Below are 18,221 nucleotides of genomic sequence, written 5' to 3'. Positions count from 1 at the left end.
CCCCCTGCTCTGATGGAGTGGGACCTGAAAATAGATCGCTTGGACTGCGTGCAAGTGGGCCACAGACCCAGCTCCCCACCTGGGGACAGCCAGGGGCCAGCTCGGTGTGTGTGTGTCCAGCAGTGTCCCAGGGACAGTGACCTGGACCTGGGGGCTGGGCTCTACTCCAGCATCGCTTCCTCTGTCCTCGGGGACTTGCCCAGGCCTCGCTGAGGCAGAGCGGTGACACGTACCCCTTTGGCTGGGGTGCCTTGGATCTGGAGGAGAGTGTTTGCAATGCTGGCCTCTCTCTCTGGCAGGGACCAGGCCATCCCTCGGGACCCAGCCCTGCCTGTCCCTCAGTGGGTCACGGTTGCTCTGCACCCCCACAGGCTCTGCAGTGGTGGCTGAGTTGTCGTGTGAAGTTCAAGGTAGTTTTGATTTGCCCTTAAACTCACCCTGGCAAAGTGAGGGGAAAGCCTGCCCTGTTCCTGGTGGTAATCCCAGTGTCCACTTGGTAAGCATTTATGGAGCAGGCTCACTGCCTGTGAAACGCATGCTAGATTCTTCGATAAAGTAGAGGGAATAAGAGGTTGTCCCTACCCTGAAGAAAAACATTCCAGCGTAGTGACCGGTGATAACATTGGGTTGGCCAAAAAGTTCGTTTAGTTTTTCCCGTAAAATAAAAGACACAGTTTCCATTTTCACCAATAACCTTATTGATTTGGACAGTTTGAGTTTGTGGGCTCTCTCCCGTGCGGTGGAGCATTGATTGTTCTCCACTAACATCTGGATTTGATCGCCGTCGCCTTCAGCTGGTCCACCCGACCGTGGAGCTTCGTCCAGTGAGAAATCTCCAGCACGAAACTGCTCAGACCGCTTCTGACAGGTCTGATCGGTCACGGCACCCTCTCCATACACGGCACGAATCTTTTTTTTTTTTCATTTCAGTTGCGTTTTTGCCTTTCGTGAAACAAGAAAGCATACACTTTCAAATGTGTTTTCTTCCATCTTCAGTATTAAAGTGGCTACACGAAAATTCACCGGTTTTGTTGTTTTGAATGCACACAGAGGACGGTTGTCCCAACACCATCTAACAAAACTGTTTCGAATGACGTTACAGACAACAAAGCCCTGCTAAAGCGCATGGAAAAAACTGCACGGACTTCTTGGCCAGCCCAATACGGAGGGAAACTGAACTTGTGCCGTCATGATGTTTGAGCAGGTCTTTTCTGGGGAGAACAGGAGTGGCACTCACTCTCTGTGGGGAAGGTCCACAGAGGGGATGAGCCCGAGGTGAGCGGCGCCTCTGATGGACCATGTTGAGGGCCGAGGCGCCGGTGGGAGCCTGTCGTGCGGAGGGCACCAGCCCGCACACCCGAAGTCAGTGTGCCCGAGTCCTCCCACAGCGGGCCTTTCCCCGCCACATCTCCTGCTTCTGGGGTTCACGCGCCCTGACGGCGAGCCCGGGCAGGTGCGCCGGGCGGGTCTCATTGGTACTTGGGGATCACCCTGGGGAGCGGAACCTTCAGGGAAGGTTCTTTCCTGAAGGCAGGAGCCCCCCAGATGGGCACCTTAGAATCGCGTGGGGCTCCTTTACCCGTCCCGAAACCCAGACCTGCCCCCCTGCCCTGGCCAACTGAAGCATCTCTGGAAGGGACAAAGGCCCTGCTGTTTGTGCAGACAAGTTTGGGGGCCGGTCCCTTAGGGTGGAGCCACCGGTGACGCTACAGTCAGCTCCAACAGGAATGTCAGCCGCTGCAGAGCTGTGGGTGGCATCTTGCGCACAGAGGGGGCGCCTTTGGACAGGTCGCAGGCCTTTCGGGGGTGGCCCCCGGTTTCCTGAAGGCAGAGGCAGTTCTCATGGAAGTCAGCTGGCACGCTTCCCGAGCTGTCCCTGTCTCCAAGGATCTCAGCCACCCAGATGGACATGCTGTGCCGCTGCCGGTGTGGCGCCCGTGATGCCAGGAGGAGGGGCCCGTGGACGTGGCACCTGGGCAGTGCACTGTGCCGGGACCCGGGGACTTTGTGTCCTCGAGGGCTGGCGTTGGGGGATCCCGGCATCATCAGCGAACCTCTATTCCCCCATCAGTCTCATTCACAGGACTTCCGTTCTGCGTTAGACTCTGGTGTGAAGGTTGTCGGGGCAAGAAAAATGCCACCGGCCCAGAGGCCCCTCACTGGGGGCTTGCTGTCCAGTAAGTGTTTGTGATAATAGTACACAGAGGGGTGTGTTGCGAGGCCCAGGCGTGGCCCCGGCACAGACCGAGGGGCCTGGGAGAGAGAGTGCTTCCACCTGAGGTGCCCAGGGGACTGGCCTCGGGGACAGAGTCCTCCTGGACAGTGAACAGAAGGGAGAAAGGGAGGCTCTCCTGAGCAGAAGAGCATATTGGACGCAGGCATGAGGCTGGGTCGGTGCCTGGGAAATGGGTCGGTGTCGGCAGTGGGAAATGGCGCGTCACCTGGGACCAGGCTGGGAGGCGAGGTTCCCTGCAGCCCAGGGTGACGGGGAATGCCGAGCACCAGCTCACGGCCGAGATCACGGTGTGGGGGGCTCCCGAAGGCCACATCTTCCAAAAGGGAGGCCTGAATGTCCTCTGCTCCCCGCAGCCTCTGAAGTGCACTGGGCTCCCTCCCTCCCTCTCTGGGGCTATGCGACCCTCTGGGTTTGGGCCTGGTCCTGTCCCCCCTGGCTCAGTCCTTCCCGCCCTCAGACCCCAGTGTCACTGTCGTCTCCTCTAAGGGGTCTGCCCCGGCCCCCCTTCACCTTAGCTCCCCTGCTGTGGTGCCCCACCCCCGCGGGTTCCCTTCGGAGCCCTCATCCTGGTCTGCACCGATGCTGTGTTTCTGAGCCGACGGGCTCGCCGCCGCTCTCCTCTGCCGGACCACGCGTGTCCCAGGGACTCCACATGTCTGCTCCCTTAGTCTGTCCCGTGCGACTGACATGCAAAGAGGTCTCCTAAGTGTTGGCTGAGTGATCATTGAATACATGAATGCCAGACCAAAGACAAAAAAAATACATAGGCCACCCCCCCACACAGACGTAACAGAAACATATCGCTAACAAGAGGAGATCATTGTTTGGCTGAGACTCAGCTGGGTTTTCGCAGCCATTTCTGTCGCTTTCGAGTTGAGAGAGATGGCGATCTGAGACCGAATTTTTGGAGTGGCTGTTCTCCCTTTCTGGGTTCAGAGCCGTGGGTCTCATATTCCTCATTTGTAATATCGGGGAAATACAGTCTGTCCTACTGAACTTTAATGTTGGGAAAGACACACCGAAACTTTATATACTGCTACACACACACACACATATTAATCTGTATCGACAGTGTGACGATATTCGCATCTAAATGTTCCATCTCGTGCCTGCTGGCAAGACTCAAATAATGTGACTTTGTATTTCACTCCAGTTTGCTGCAAAAGACTATTTTCTATCACCACTGGGCAAACGCTAAAGAAAAAACCCACGAACAAGACCGGTGGTGACGCCGTGTGCGCTCATTACCAGGCGGGACATAGATACCAGGCCGACTCAGCGTCAGACACCCCAGCGAAAACACGCGCCTCGCGCGTTTCCCGAGAGGCCCGGATGGCTTCAGTAAAAGCGGAGCGTGTCTTTCATTAAGGAGGACTCGGTCTTCTCAGGGCCGGGCTCCGAGTCCTGTTGAATGAATCTGCTAATTCCCCCTCGGAAGCCTGAGTATTTGGCCGTTTGCTTGACGTCCGAGTGAGGACTCCGGGACAGTTGGAGACGCCAGAGTGGCGGAAGGCGGCGGGGGCTGTCTGGGAAGGGCTTACGGGAGGATCACGTTGTTATGCCAACAGTGGTCTGGGACAAGACACGGTGGTGCCATGCAAAACACGTGGATTAAAAACAAAAGCCGCCTTCCTATTTCTTGCCGTTCAGGCCAAGTTCACTGCCTGTTAAGGGGCGTGAAACCATATGGAAGGTATCACAAAGAAAGCTTTGCTAGAACCATACCAGGCATTTTCTACTGAAAAAAAATCTATTGAGCACCTACTAGCCTTTCTAGCATTTACGTGGGAGAATAATTTCTGTGGGGGTGCAGGCAGGACAAGGTCAATGGCATGAGCAATGAACCAGAAGGTGGAATGAACAAACCGTGTTCCCCCCCGTGAGCAAAGTCTCCAGACCAGAAGGGGCCGTCCAAGAAAGGGAAGAGAAAAGGCAAGAAAGTATTTCTTCATCGTATCTGTAAAGAGTTAGAACTTCACAAGCAGAAAGCAAACAAAAGCCCCAAACCCACCCCAAACAAAACACTCACAGTATCATCAATGCGCCATGAAAGCAAAACAAAACCCAGAAACCTCAGTGAGGTCGCGGCGTGCGTGTTTCCCTGGACAGCGAGTAAGCTAGCCAGGGCGAAGGGCTGGGGTGGAGCTGTGGGTGTGTGGGCCTGGTGGAGGCTGTCCCAGGGCGCTTGCCAGAGAGGCCACTCGGGAGGCCTCCCCACGCCAGGCCCAGGAGTCTGGCCTTCACGCTGTGAAGAGGCACCTACCCCAGCGAAAACAGGAAGGCAGACTCCACCTCCAGCCTCCAGTGGGTCCATGTGATGTTGACCTTGGGCAAGGCTCTGGACAGATGTAGAGAGGACGGTTGGCAGGGCTTGGAAGACCTTCCTCCTCCACCAGGCGTGGGACAGAAAAGCCCCTGCAGATACGGTGGCCCTGGGGACACGGCCACTCGCCGGTGTGGTGAGGTGGCTAGCCACGGAGCTGGGCCTCGGGCCGGCATGGCTGGCTCTGCGTTGCACTCTCTCTGCAGAGCCGCCCTCTCCAGGCCTCCGGAAGGTGGCAGGACAGAGGGCCCACGGCAATAGAGCGTTCTGTGGTGCGTTCTAGAGCGTTCTGTGGTGGCTGTCAGACGCCCTTACTATGCCCCTGGCAGCATTTTTATCCACCTGTTGGAAAGCAGTTCACCAGACCTTTAAAAGCTCTGCACTGAGGGAGGCATAAAAAATACAACAGGCAAAAGAAGCTGGACCCTGAAGACCTGGGAGGGAGGTGGACCCCGAATTCTTTGCAGAGGAATGTGGGGAGGGAGTGCGTGGGGGACCCGGGGCTGACTGTGTGAGAATGGGGTGGGGAATGTATAGTAAAGAGGCGGGACCCGGGTGGGGGAGCGCCTGTGAAGTTGCTTTTGTTCGGGTTTACACGTGGGGCCTGTGCTCCTGAATTTCTCCCCCCCCCCCCGGTTTCCCTTAGTTTTTGTCCTGGCTTCTCCTCCAGTAGGAGTCTTGACTTTCCCCCGCGGGGCTCTGATTTGGCTCACCTCCCTGGCTCTCTCTGTCCTTGGCTGTGTCAGGAGAAGCCCTGGGTCCTTGTTCTAGCCCCTCAGGGGGCGCTGACGGCACCCCCATCGCCCTGCCAACACCCACCAGGGGGAGAAGATTTGGGCCCCACCAGGAGAGTCGCAGCCGCGAGAGCAGCCCTGCAAGTTGAAGTCCATCCGCAGAGAGAGAACAGGTCGTGAACGCATCGGACACTTGACGATACACGGCATGATGTTGAGAGATGAGAGTGCTTAGAGACGGGGCACGTCGGGCCTGGGGTTTTGTGACTGGGTTTGCTGAAGACCCCACGGTGACAACCCCCACAGGCTTCTCTCACGTGGCCCCAGGAAGTTGCCTAGAATCTGTGGGCTGAAGCTCTCGGGAGAAGGGGCAGACTCAACTCAATAAAAAACTTTTTCATGGTCAGAACTGTCCAGAAGAGTGGTACAGTAGTGAGCTCCCCGGTGTTGGAGGCATTCAAGTGTAGGTTGAGCTGCAGCTTGTCAGGATAGCAGCCTCACAGACCCAGACATCGAAGGGGAGCCTGGACTATGATCTGTGGGTCGGTTCCACCCATGAGAGTGTCTGTGTCAGGGAGGACCCCGGGGTGCTTTGCCAGGGGGACATAGGTGAGGGCACTGGTCCTGGGAAGGTCAGCGAGGGACCCCTGCATGGGGCCTGCACGCCCTCCCTGCCTGTGAGGTAGGCCTGGCCTCCAGCTACCCTGGTCGAGAGCCACATGCCCCTGGCCAGCACAGGAGTGCCCACTGAACCCCAGGGCTGCTCTGTTGTAGTTTCTGTCGCTGGGCATCTGTCTGTCCTCTCCAAACCCCCACCTCCCACGGCCGGTCCCAGATCCGATGGCAAGGGTGTCGGACAGAGGGCAGCTGGAGGGAGGAAATGCATATTAATAAACCCCATTGATTTTTATGGGTGTGAGACAAGGAACAGACACCTAAAGGGCCTTCCGTCCCCTGCCACCTCCCCCTCGCTCCTGACCTCCTGCGGGGCGGTCACACATCGATTGGCTTCCCAGATAATAGATCCTGCCACCGGCGGGGACCTCTGGGGACCGGCAGGGAGCTGGAAGAGCCCCACGCAGCAGCCCAGCCCTGAGTTAATCAAACTAGCAACAGGGTCTCAGGCGGCGGCGGCGACGGCGGCGGCATTATGCGTGATTACTGACAGGCACCAGCTGCCGCGGTCGCCGGCTCCAGCGCGCTATGTGGCCGCCCCGGCCTAGAGGCGGATTCCTGGCTCGTCCGGGAGGGCTGGCCCAGCCCGCGCTCCCGGCTGCGGGGCGGCGATGACCACTCTCGGTCGCCCGAGTTGAAGGGCGGGGGCTGTGCCTGGGGCCGGGGCCGCGGGCTTCAGGAGCCTCCCGGAGAGGACGAGGAACTGAAGAGGAAGCATGTATGGGAATTATTCGCACTTCGTGAAGTTCCCCACCGGCTTCGGCGGTGAGTGGGGCGCCATCTGGACCGTCTGGGGGGAGGGAGGGGACACGGCAATGTGTGTGTGTGGGGGCAGCTAACGGGATTAGTGTTGAGGCTCGTATGTGTACCTGCGTGCACAGGGTGCGTGCGTGTGAGTGTGCGGGTGCAGGGGAGAGGGGAGAGGCGGCCAGAAGGGGAGATACGGGGCGTTCCAGGCGGCGAGTCGGGCCACCTGCGACTGAGCTACAGCGAGACCTTGTTGCAGCCAGCGAGTTTGTGTGGGTGTGAAAGTGCGGAGTTCCAGACGAATTACCAGGGCCGCGGATCACCCCCCTTTCAATGAGGAAAAGGGGAGAAGCGGTGTTCGCCTCCGTTAAGGGTCCCCCGGACGCCTCCCGAGGAGGGCATGCTTGTCGCATTCAGGAGCAGATTTCCCCATAATAGGGTTTTTAAAAAGCAAATGTAATGCTTTCATTTGTCACCTTGCTCTCCTTCCTGTTGGCTTCCCCTTTGATTTGCTAATAACCTCTGGTGCCCTCCCCAGCCCCACCCCCGCCCCCCGCTGTCCCCAATTCCAATCCCTTGGCAGGGGTCGCTGTCTTTGCTTCCACGGAGGGTCAGTGCTGTCTGGAGCTCCGTCAGGAGCTGTGCGGGGGGTGGCCCCCCGCCCCCAGGCAGACTCGCTCCCAGGTCCCCGGATTCAGGGACGGTCGCCCAGCCAACAGCTGACCGGCCGCCTCTCCCTCAGCAGCTGGTGGTGCTTCTGGGAGCCTGTAGTTCCTGTCCTGGCAGGCAGGGCAAAGCAGAAATTCTTGTCAAGTTTGGAGAGCAGAGCCGTCCCTGCTCGCCTGACCTCTGGTGCAGACAGACTCGGAGCAGAGCGCTGCGGAAACACCCTGCGGGGCTGGGCACGCTGTGAGCTGCGGAGGGGACTCTCAGCCTGGGGTGGTCCTGCGCTGGAGGGGGGCGTCAGGCCAGGGGGCTTGCTCGTTCATTCAGGGCCACGGGGGCACAGTGGTGAGCTGAGCATGGGGTTAGGCACAGGCTTCACCCCTCGGGTAAGGTGGGCTCATCCCGCGGACGGCACGTGGAAATGCCGAGCAGGTTGCTGCTTGGATGCAGGGGGTGTGGGCCGTGGACACGTTCCCGGAAGTGGTAACATGCAGGCTGTTGGGGCCAGTCTTGTGACATGGCCCGGTGAGGGTGGTGGCCGACACTGTGAGCCGGGAGCCTGATCTCCAGTCCGTAGGTGCACAGCCAGGGAGAGCTGAGGGGAAAAGCTCCCTCAGCTCCCATCTTGCCCCGCTCACCACCCCGAGTGCAGGTGCAAAGTTCAGGCTTTCCCCCGGAGATTCTCGGGGTCCCCAAGGTCTGGGGGGCTGTGGCTCCTTGAATGCCAAGGAGACCCTCTGGGACAACTGGGGGCCATAAAAGGGTTGAGGGTGGAGAGACCTGGGGAGAGAGCTAAGACAAGGGCTGGAGAGAGAAGGCCTGGTCCAAAGCTCAGGGGGGCTGCTTGGTGGTGTCTTTGAACACGGGCCCCCCAGGGACCTCAAAGGGCAGGTCAGACCTCTCACGGTGCAGGCGTGTCAACCAGAGTCCCGGGGACGGCAGGGACTAGTCCAAGATCCTGGGGCTCGAGGGAGAAGCCCTTTCAGAAAGCCCCTGACTCAGTAACCCTTCGATGTGGTGTAGGGGCAAGAGCATGACAGGAAGAAGGAAGAAAAGGGGAGGAAGTGGGGGGGGAGGAAGGAAGGAGGAAGGAAGGAGGAAGGAGGGACTGAGTTTGGTTTCCAGTTTTTTGCCGACTAGCTGTGTGACCTTGGGAAAGATGCTGAACCTCTCTGAGCCCCAGTGTCTTCATCTGTAAAGTGGAGTTCACGATCCCTCTTTACTGTTGTGAAAACTCCAGTGCTGATGCTTAGAAAGCAGCGCCTGTACCGTTGTCTGTACTTTGGACACTCGCTAAAAAAAAAATAGTGAACACATCTGCCCCCTCCACGTCCCTTCCGTTCTCACCTGCCAATTGACTTGAAAACCCAACATTCCTGCGGAAAGACGAATCAGGAGTCTGGGGAGGCAAGATGAAACCCGTGAAGACCCACGGATTTGCCGGTCTAGATGGGGGCCCCGCTGTTCAGTTTGGGGTGAAAGGCTGCCTGGAAGGGAGGAAGCCAGTCCGCCCAGGGGAGGGAGGGGCGCGTCCAGACCGCCCTTGGCCCCCGAGGCTGCTTTGTCTGCTCAGTGCTGGGAGAGGAGAGCGGTCCTTGCCTTTCCTTCTGCAGCTGTTTGCCTTGCTCGCCTGGGACAGGTAAGAGGCCGCTCCGACTCTGAGGCTGAGGACGGCCCCTCCGGCTGGAGGTCTAAGTGGGGACCTGCAGTGGAGGCAGAAGGGCCCGCCCACAGGGACAGGCGCACCTGCGGCTGGAGACGGTGTCCCCTGCAGCCTCTAACCGCCTGGGCCCCAAAGCGGTGGGTGGGTGGCACTCTTGGACTCACTGGGGGTGTCCCCACTGCCCCTTTACCCATCAGCAGGTGGAACCTCAGGGGCTCCGGGGACATGTACGGGGACCACCAGGGCCCAGCCTTGCCCTCAGGGGGAAAAACACCTGGGATTGGAGTCTGGGGCTGTGCTCACCTACCAGCTGCCAGACCACCAGGTCTTCGGTGAACGAGACTGGCCAGATTGGCTCAGTTAGGGTCAGACTGGCCAAAGGGTGGTGGCCAGCTGGGTGGCAGTGGCCTCACAAAGGGCCCACTGTCCCCACTCCAGCCCTGCCCTGTGACGAGGAGAAAACCCTCGTCTTCACCGCCAAGTGCAGGGTTTCCCAGCTGCTCAGGAGGAGATCCGTTTGCCAGGATGAGCCAGTCGCTGCCTCTCGGAAACGGCAGACAAGGCCCATCATCCCCTGCTCGACCCTGCGCTTATCCTCAGGGCCAGGAGGCTTCAGGGCCAGGGCACTCCTTCTCGCGCCGCCCCTGCAAGTTCTTGCCCAGCTCAGCTCACTTAAACCTCAAGGCAGCCTCCGCGTGGGCACCCGTGCCGGTGTGATGGGAGCCCGCCTGCAGAGGTGGGTGCGGAGGCTGTGCCGGGGGCCGTCGGTGTCCAGGGCCCTGGAGCTGGGAGGGGCTCAGCCAGGGGCTGGAAGGGAGCATCGGGCTGTGCAGCCCACTCCCCTGCCCTGCGTCTCCGGGCCTCTCTGGGCCTTGGCTTGGCCTTGGGTGCTGCGGGCAGCCCCCCAGGGCTCAGGAGCCCGGCAGCCTCAGCCCCGCCCACTGCCGCAGACTCACGGCCTGTCCTTCCAGGAGGAGAATGGGACAGCTCAGCAGTCACTCTGGGGCCAAGGTGAGCCCTGGAGAGTTCATGGGTGGCTTTTTCTGGGGGCCTCATGATTTGCAAGAGTCCCGACCCTGGCCATCTGGAGGACAGTCCTTTGCCCCCGAGAGTGGACCCAGGGGAGGGCTGAGTTGGAGACGCTTGTGTGTGGGGGGGCAGTATGATGAGGTGTGTGTGGCGTGGTGCAGATGTGTGTGCATGCCAAAACACGTTTTTCCTCTGCACGTGTGTGGGTGGCTGATAGGGGTCCACAGTCCTGCAAGTGGTCAGCAGTGAGGGCTTCTGCAGGGAGGAGTGATGATTCATGAGATCTAGGAAGGAGCACGTTTAGCATAAACTATTTTCTGAAATATTTACAGTTTTACACAGAGAGAGAGAGCCTCACAGCAAGTGGGGGAGAGACCGTGTGCAGAGTGCGGCCGGCTGCCTGCCTCCCCCTGCCTCTCGCTCTCTAGCAGGCGTGTCCGTGGAGACTCAGCCACCGGGGGCCAGGGTGTCCCCGGCTCCCTGAGGAGCCCGGTCGTTTTTCCTTTCAGTGAAAGTAGGGCACGCAGAGGCCCAGGGGTGCGGTTTGTTCTGCAGGACGCCTGGGTCTGGGTGGCTCTCACGAGACCAGCCCGGACCTGGAGCGGGGATGCTCTGGAGCGGAAACAGCCCCCGGTGTTGGCCAGGAACCTGCGACGGGCCAGATCCTCTTCCAAGGCTGTGACAGGGGCCATCGCAGTCCTCTCAAGGACCCCGGGATGGGGGGAACTGTCCTCGTCCCTGCCCCCTTCACTGGGCAGTGTCTAGCCTGAGGGATACTCTTGCTCAATGTCCCTCCCAGCTCCCTAGGGGGCCATCATCACGCTCTCTCCTCTCTCCAACGTAAGTAACCGCAGCGAATGAATGAGACACCGGGTGCGGGGTGAGGGGACTGGGCCCCTGGGGGTCCTAATAAACAGAGGCCCAGTTTTTCCAGGTGGCCCCACTTTGTTCTAATACGTGGGACCCAATGTCCCCTTCTGGGGCAGGGATCGGCACACTTTTCCTTTAAAGAGCTGGAGAGTAAACATCCTGGTCTTGGCCAGCTACGGGGCTGCGGCCTCAATGCCAGGGTCTGTCCTAGTGGGAAAGCTGCTGTCGTCACCGCACAGACCCACGTCACCTCAGGCACAGGGCTTGCTGCCTCTGGGCAGTGTGCCAGCCCCCAGGGGGTCGTTCTGGAGGTGTTTACTCCCATTTCTGATTTTTCTCCCATTGCCAGTGATCCCCACAGTGCTGGCTCATCCCTGGCTTTTTCCTGTCACTGAGCTGGATCTTCCCAGCTAGACTGAGGGTCCTGTGGGTCACCTGACCCCTCAGTCATGGAGGAGGACCCTTAAGAAACAGGCGCGGCATGCCCAGGACCGATAGCTATTTGTGGTCTTCACACTGCCCCCCCCCCCCAGTTCCCCAGGAGCCACCTGGGGCAGAGGAAGGAGAGGGGGGTCTAAGCTACAGAGAGCTTCCCCCCACCCTTAGGTAAAACAACTCAACCCCACCCAAACGGGGTCCAGGTTAACTCTGCATGCACGGTGTGGGGATTCAATACAATGAAGGCTGAGAATTATAAATGCGCAGTCAAGGCAGTTCCCTTTCCCGTTTCAGAACAGTTGGCAGGGCACGGTACTAAGTTCAGCTGGAGTTTCGTCGGTAGATTTTCCCCAGAGGAGGTCTTCTGGTTGGAAATTGCCGGGCCACCTGCTCGGAGGGACCGACAAAGCAAAGCGAAGCAGACAGGGATTCTGCCGCAGTTCCTGAAAATCCCACGTTAAAACGTCACCTCATTCTCTCCCGAGATTTGGCAGAAAGAGAGCGGGGCCCCGGGGCCTCCAACCCTGTGATGCACAGGACACCTCTGTGCGTTTGTCACAGGCTGGGGCTGAGCGGGGGCGAGGGAGACAGCAGGAGCTTCAAGTTCAAGAGCAGCTCAGTCTCCAGAGGGGATTTCAGAATCCCACATCTGAACTTAACACATGGAAAGTCTTGTGACCTTTAATTCTAAAAGCATTTGCAAGGGCGGCAGAGAACGTGCCTAATAAATACGTGGGATTGTTTCCACCACTCGGGGATGGTGCCGGTCAGTTCGTGCTTAGCTGCAGGGAGCTACGAACTGGTTACAAAGTCTCAAGTCTGCAGAACGTTCGGAGAGCAATCGTTTTTAAGAATGTTTCTTAGGGCTCAGGTTGGGTGAATGGGTCTGAGGAACGTAGGTCTGAACCTGAGGATGAATGAGGCTGCGTGCGTTACTGTGTGCGTTACCGTTGGAATGGACAGACTTCGGTCACTGTGTATAAATTTTTAATTTATTGATTTTAGGGACAGAAGGAGAGAGACAGACACAGAGAAAGCAAGAGAGAGAGAGAAACATCAATTTGTTGATCCACTTATTGATGCATCCATTGGTTGATTCTTGTGCGTGCCCTGACAGGGGATTGAACCTGCAACCTTGGTGCATCGGGACAACGCTCTAACCACTCGGTCACCCAGCCAAGGCCTCCTTCACTATTTTAAGATGAGGGCAGTCTTTAGGAGACAGCCTGTATTCAGAGGCTCTGGAGAGGACATCTGACCACCGAGTACAGAGAGACAGAAAGGGAGGGGTGTCTTGGGTTTGGGAGCTGGGCACGGACATGGTTGGTGTTCGGGGACCCCAGGAACAAGGCAGGTGGCACCCTCAGCACATGCCTGAAACACTCTCTGGCTTCTATCTTGAAGGACCAACCACTTTGGGGTATGTAGTTTTGAAATGGTTTAAAGGGACATGACTGTTTCCTATTGGGGACACCCCTAGTCCGCCCAGGCCTCTCAAGTGTTAGGGACAGTACCACACCCACCGGTCTCATCAAGGTTCATAATTTGGATCTGGCGGGGGGTGCAGGTGGGGTGCAAGCAAAATGCTGTGAGTTACGTGCAGAAACGGGGATGGACATTGGGCTGAACTGGACTCAGACTCCACACCCGAGGTAACTCACAGCAGGCCCTGGAGCCTCACGTTGACTTTCTAAACCTGTTTCCTACCTTCGTGGGGATGATTCCTGACTTGCTGACCACTCTGAGCCAGTCTGAAGTTTGAACACAACGACCGTGGCCTTCAGCAGGGACCACCATCTCCGCTGTGCCCAGCAGGGACTTGGCACTTAGTAGGTGCTCAACAAGTATTTTTTTTGACTGAACCAGATGTTATGGAAAATAGTAGCGTAGCGTTATAAGGAGTCATGTGAATGGAAGGCAGTATTACTGAGGGGCGAAATGAGCTTGAACCTGGGAGCAGAAAGACCCAGGGTTTTCGTTCTGCGTGGCTTTGAGCAAATGATTTTCTTTTCTATAAAATGAGGTGGTTCTTCAGCTCTCCAAAGTCTGGTTACCCAAAGCGATATGGCCTTATTAATTTATGACATAATTAACTCAGAAGGGTGATTAAATTGTCATAGTATGAACTAGTTTGTATTTGCTCGTTCACCAAAAAATAAATAAAAATACCCCCCCATTGGTTAAGCAAATAAGACTGTAGAAGGGTAGAGCCTATTTAAATTGCATCTGTTTTCAAGCAATTTAAAAAGCATAGTAGGAGAGTCATTAGCATATTAACGGGGTGTTAATTACAAAGAGTCTTTTAGAGCAGATTTTATAAAATCCCCACTTAATAACCATTAGCTCGTGGTGCTTGAAACACAAACTCTTCACGTGTGTTACTTAGAAGTAATAAAATTGTAATTTAAAAGTAATCTGCCAACTTGTCACGAATTTAGATGGATTTTTCTCTCAATTGATCCAGATGAGTGAGGTTTTGCTATAATTATATATAATGTTGGTGATAATGAGGCTGATTATCAATCTTTGCCTGCTTTTCCCTCTCCATCATTCCAGGTTTTGGGGGAGGGGCAGGTGAGCAGGAGAGGGGAAGGGGCTGCCCCACCCTCTCTTCCCAGCAATAGAAGCTGTAACCCAGCTCCCACCATGCACAGGCAGCCCGCCGGCCCTCCTTTGGGGAATCGGAGCTGCCCCTGTGGGCTCTGAAAGGCCGGCCGCCTGGTGGTCAGTGCTGCACGCAGGGGGTCAGCCCATCCGACACTCTGCACCTTCCTGCTCCTGCCAGTGGCCTGGGGGTGGAGCTTGGGGCACGGGGAGGGTCTCCCTTCCTTCACGTTCCCATTGAGGGGCTCCCCTTCAAAGAGGAGACGTGCATCTCCACTGCCCACACCCTGGGGCTCCTGTGTCTCGGGACCTGGTGTCCACCTGGGTCCCCAGGCATGTCCACAAGCACAGCTCTGTGCCTGCACCAGCCCTCCCTGCCCAAGCTTGGGTGGTTTCTGTGCAGCTCAGACATCTGTGCGAAAGTGCTCTTGGAAATGCAGAGAGCGATTCAAACCTTAAAAAGGCGTGCTGCAACACCCTGGCTCCCGCGGAAGAAGGCGGGAGGGGGGCTGGGCTGAGCGGGGAGCCCCGAGGAGGGCACCGAAGCTGGGAATGAATTGTGAGGGGCTGGGCCAGGATCAGGAGGGCCCTCCTCAGAAAGTGCCAAGTCAAAATCCCGAGAGGGGCCTGGTTGGCTGGGAAGGGCAGGAGGGGGACGGGAATCCGGCGGGGGTGTCGAGAGGGAGGAGTGGGAGTCAGCCCATTCTCCCCAGGGGGGTGAGTGCGTGGATGCTCTGCATGTTGTGGGTCTTTTAAGCGCATCTTCCCACTTGCCTAGACAGATTTACAAAAATTTAAAGGAACAGTTTTTCTAAATGAAAAATGTTTTATAGTTACCAGGAAAACTATAACTTAGGGGTTTTTTGCATATTTTGGAATGACTTGTTTCTTTTTCTAGCTTCTGCAAAGTTTGCAGCTCATACCTCGCAGAGCAGGGCATTTAAAGTCACATAATGACAAACTGGAGCAACACTGTTCTAGAGAGTTTCCCTCCTATTTCTAGGCGGCTAACATATCGGGAGGAAACAACAAAGTTTTGCATAGGCTTTTCCTAAAAAGCTGAACATGCTTTGTCCAGATTTCAGCTTCCCTGAAGAAATGTCTTTTGCAGATTTAGAGAGAAGGGGCCACCCAGAGGGTCAGTACCGGGCAGGGCTGGGATTAGAACCCGCATCTGCTGCTCCCCCCGCCCCCTCCCCCCCCCCACCTCGCGAGATCCATACTCCACCTGTATCATTTCCCAGCATGCTCTCTGGAGCAGGCCATATAATTCTCTGTCCCCCAATTTTTGCGTTTTCCCTCGAGCAGGAAGAGTCCCAGCCTCACATTTGTGGGTGTGAAATGTGACTGTGTACATAAGGAGTTTAGAACCCTGTCCGGCGCATGGTAATTGCTCACCGAACGTGAGCTGTTGCTGTTGTTGGGGGCGGAGGTGACGTGACAGGGCCTTCAGGTGGCAGGGCCCTCCGGGCCAGGCAGAGTAGCCTGTACGTGTATTGCAGAGCGTATTGCAGAGTGAGGATGCGGGAGTTCCCCGAGGGCAGGAGCACAGGCCGGGCGTGAGGGCAGCCGTGGTCCTTTGGCTTCTGCACCACATCCCCCCAGGGATGGAAAGGTGGCGCCCTCTGTGGGTGTCTCCCTCTGTCCCCTTCCCCGCGGGTGGGTACTAACATCCCGAGCAAGGTTGCTAATGGGACAGCAAACTCTCTGCCCTAACGCAACAGCTAAGGCCATTTGCTCCTGCCCAGCCAATCAGAAAGACCCATGCGTGGCATTTTGTTTTCATTGGCTGAGGACGAGGTTGCTAAGCAACTTCCTCACCTGGGTTAGAATTCTGTAGTTGGAAGAACCCAGCTCCTCTTTCTCAATAAGTGCACAACACACACACACACACACACACACACACAAACCTCCTTATTGGGAGATGTCAGAGGTTTGCATTTGGTTAAACATCAGAGACATAGATTTCTTAGGCAAAATTATTTTTATGGGTGAATGCTATCCATGGTTACTTACATTAATGAGCNACACTCCACCTGTATCATTTCCCAGCATGCTCTCTGGAGCAGGCCATATAATTCTGTCCCCCAATTTTTGCGTTTTCCCTCGAGCAGGAAGAGTCCCAGCCTCACATTTGTGGGTGTGAAATGTGACTGTGTACATAAGGAGTTTAGAACCCTGTCCGGCGCATGGTAATTGCTCACCGAACGTGAGCTGTTGCTGTTGTTGGGGGCGGAGGTGACGTGACAGGGCCTTCAGGTGGCAGGGCCCTCGGGGCCAGGCAGAGTAGCCTGTACGTGTATTGCAGAGCGTATTGCAGAGTGAGGATGCGGGAGTTCCCCGAGGGCAGGAGCACAGGCCGAGCGTGAGGGCAGCCGGGGTCCTTTGGCTTCTGCACCACATCCCCCCAGGGATGGAAAGGTGGCGCCCTCTGTGGGTGTCTCCCTCTGTCCCCTTTCCCGCGGGTGGGTACTAACATCCCCAGCAAGGTTGCTAATGGGACAGCAAACTCTCTGCCGCGACGCAACAGCTAAGGCTATTTGCTCCTGCCCAGCCAATCAGAAAGACCCATGCGTGGCATTTTGTTTTCATTGGCTGAGGACGAGGTTGCTAAGCAACTTCCTCACCTGGGTTAGAATTCTGTAGTTGGAAGAACCCAGCTCCTCTTTCTCAATAAGTGCACAACACACACACACACACACACACACACACAAAACTCCTTATTGGGAGATGTCAGAGGTTTGCATTTGGTTAAACATCAGAGACATAGATTTCTTAGGCAAAATTATTTTTATGGGTGAATGCTATCCATGGTTACTTACATTAATGAGCAAAAGGGAAAAAAAAGGAGCCCACTCACGGGTTAGTCAGCAGACACTTTGAGCATCTATGTGGAGATTGTTGCCAGCGGCCGGGGAGGGGATTGAAACTTGGTGACGCCCAGTAGGGCAGCAGACATTCAGAATGCAAGTCGGTGTGGGGGACTGCTGGGAGCTGTTCTGGATCATGGGGGGTCCTGGGGGGCCTTGGGGGAGAGGGAAGGCTGGCTGGGACTACGCAGGGGCTCTCGGGGCCCAGAGCTACGCCTATTTCCTAATCGATTTGGAGAAGTCGATACTGTGAACGCAGTGTGTCCCCACCCCCACTGGTGTCGGCAATGACGACCCTTCATGGGGCCTCTACTGGTGGCCTGGCCTGGGCCCAGACCCTTTAGGCCCACGGTCTGCCCTGGGGTTCAGGCCAGACATGGCCCCCTGCCCTGCACCCTTCCCAGTCTAGTGAGTGATTCTGGCTGCTACCCCCCAGGCCAGAGGCCGCGCATACCTCCATTTGTGGGCATAGGAGCTGGGGTTCAAGGTTCAAATCCAGTCTGTGCCATTTTGGCTTCACAGCCTTGTCTCCTTCTGCACTGTGCTCCTGTCCCCTTGGTGCCCCGAGGCCCTTGGGGACTTTAGAAGCCAGGGCGGTGAAGGCACCCTGCAGAGTCCCAGTGGTTGTGGGTCCTGGTGACCCTCTGCGAGCCTCAAGGCCTGACAAGGCCCAGTCACAACTAGGCTCCTGGATCAGACTCTGAGGATCCCAGACCAACACCTGCACCCGCTTCTTGCAGATGCCAGCAGCCTTGCCATCTCTGTTCAGGAAGCAGGGGCCGGGGGAGCCTTCCTGCCGGCAGAGGAAGCCGGGAGCGTGGAAGGGTAGTGAGGGGAAAGCCCACCAGCCCTTCCCCATCGGAGAGGTTTAGTTTTCTAAAAAGTGTGTCTGAGCGAGGAGCGTGAAAGGTGTGGGTGCAGAACGGTGCATTTCCCCGGCGGCTGGCAGGGGCATGAGGGACGGAGAGGGAACGGCTGGGATTAGAACCCCCTGGCCCCTTTGCGGCCACACAGACGGACCTCGAGGGTCCTCTGTCGAGTGACGTGTCAGGCCAACACAGACAGGTACTGCAGGACCTCACTTGACATGTGGAATCAAATGAACAAAACAAAACGGAAACTGAACTCCGGGACAGAGGACGGACTGGTGGTGGCCCGGGGAGGGGGGTGGCGGGAGAGCTGTGTGCTCTGGGGCTCCAAGTCCCAGCCCCTGGGACAGTCCCTGGCACCTCTGTGGGTGCTCACTGTGGCCAGAATGCGGGCCTGGGTATCTGATGCGCAGGCTCAGCCCATTGTCACGGCGGCAGCGTGGCTCTGAGGCCAGGGACTCTGGACCAGCCTGGCTACCTGCTGTCTTCCCCCGGTG

General features: G+C 57.1%; 1 protein-coding gene across 4 annotated transcripts in view; it reads left to right on the top strand.

The window, feature by feature from the left end:
• RXRG (retinoid X receptor gamma) overlaps window positions 1–18,221 on the top strand; it is a 112,097-nt gene that overhangs the window by 81,725 nt on the left and 12,151 nt on the right. Inside the window, exon 1 of one of the 4 annotated variants that reach the window (XM_037035312.1) lies at window positions 6,196–6,733. The exons of 2 other annotated variants lie outside the window; for them this stretch is intronic. In XM_037035312.1, the coding sequence (XP_036891207.1) occupies window positions 6,685–6,733 (49 nt within the window). In that variant the 5' untranslated portion in view covers window positions 6,196–6,684. Of the gene's footprint in view, window positions 1–6,195; window positions 6,734–18,221 lie in introns of those variants that run through there. One more of the 4 variants, XM_037035316.1, reaches the window with a different exon arrangement.

This window comes from Sturnira hondurensis, unplaced genomic scaffold (genome assembly GCF_014824575.4).
Source record: "Sturnira hondurensis isolate 20B ecotype Veracruz unplaced genomic scaffold, ASM1482457v3 Scaffold0022215, whole genome shotgun sequence".
NCBI classification, from domain to species: Eukaryota; Metazoa; Chordata; class Mammalia; order Chiroptera; family Phyllostomidae; genus Sturnira; species Sturnira hondurensis.
This window is presented reverse-complemented; position numbering and strand designations above follow the sequence as displayed.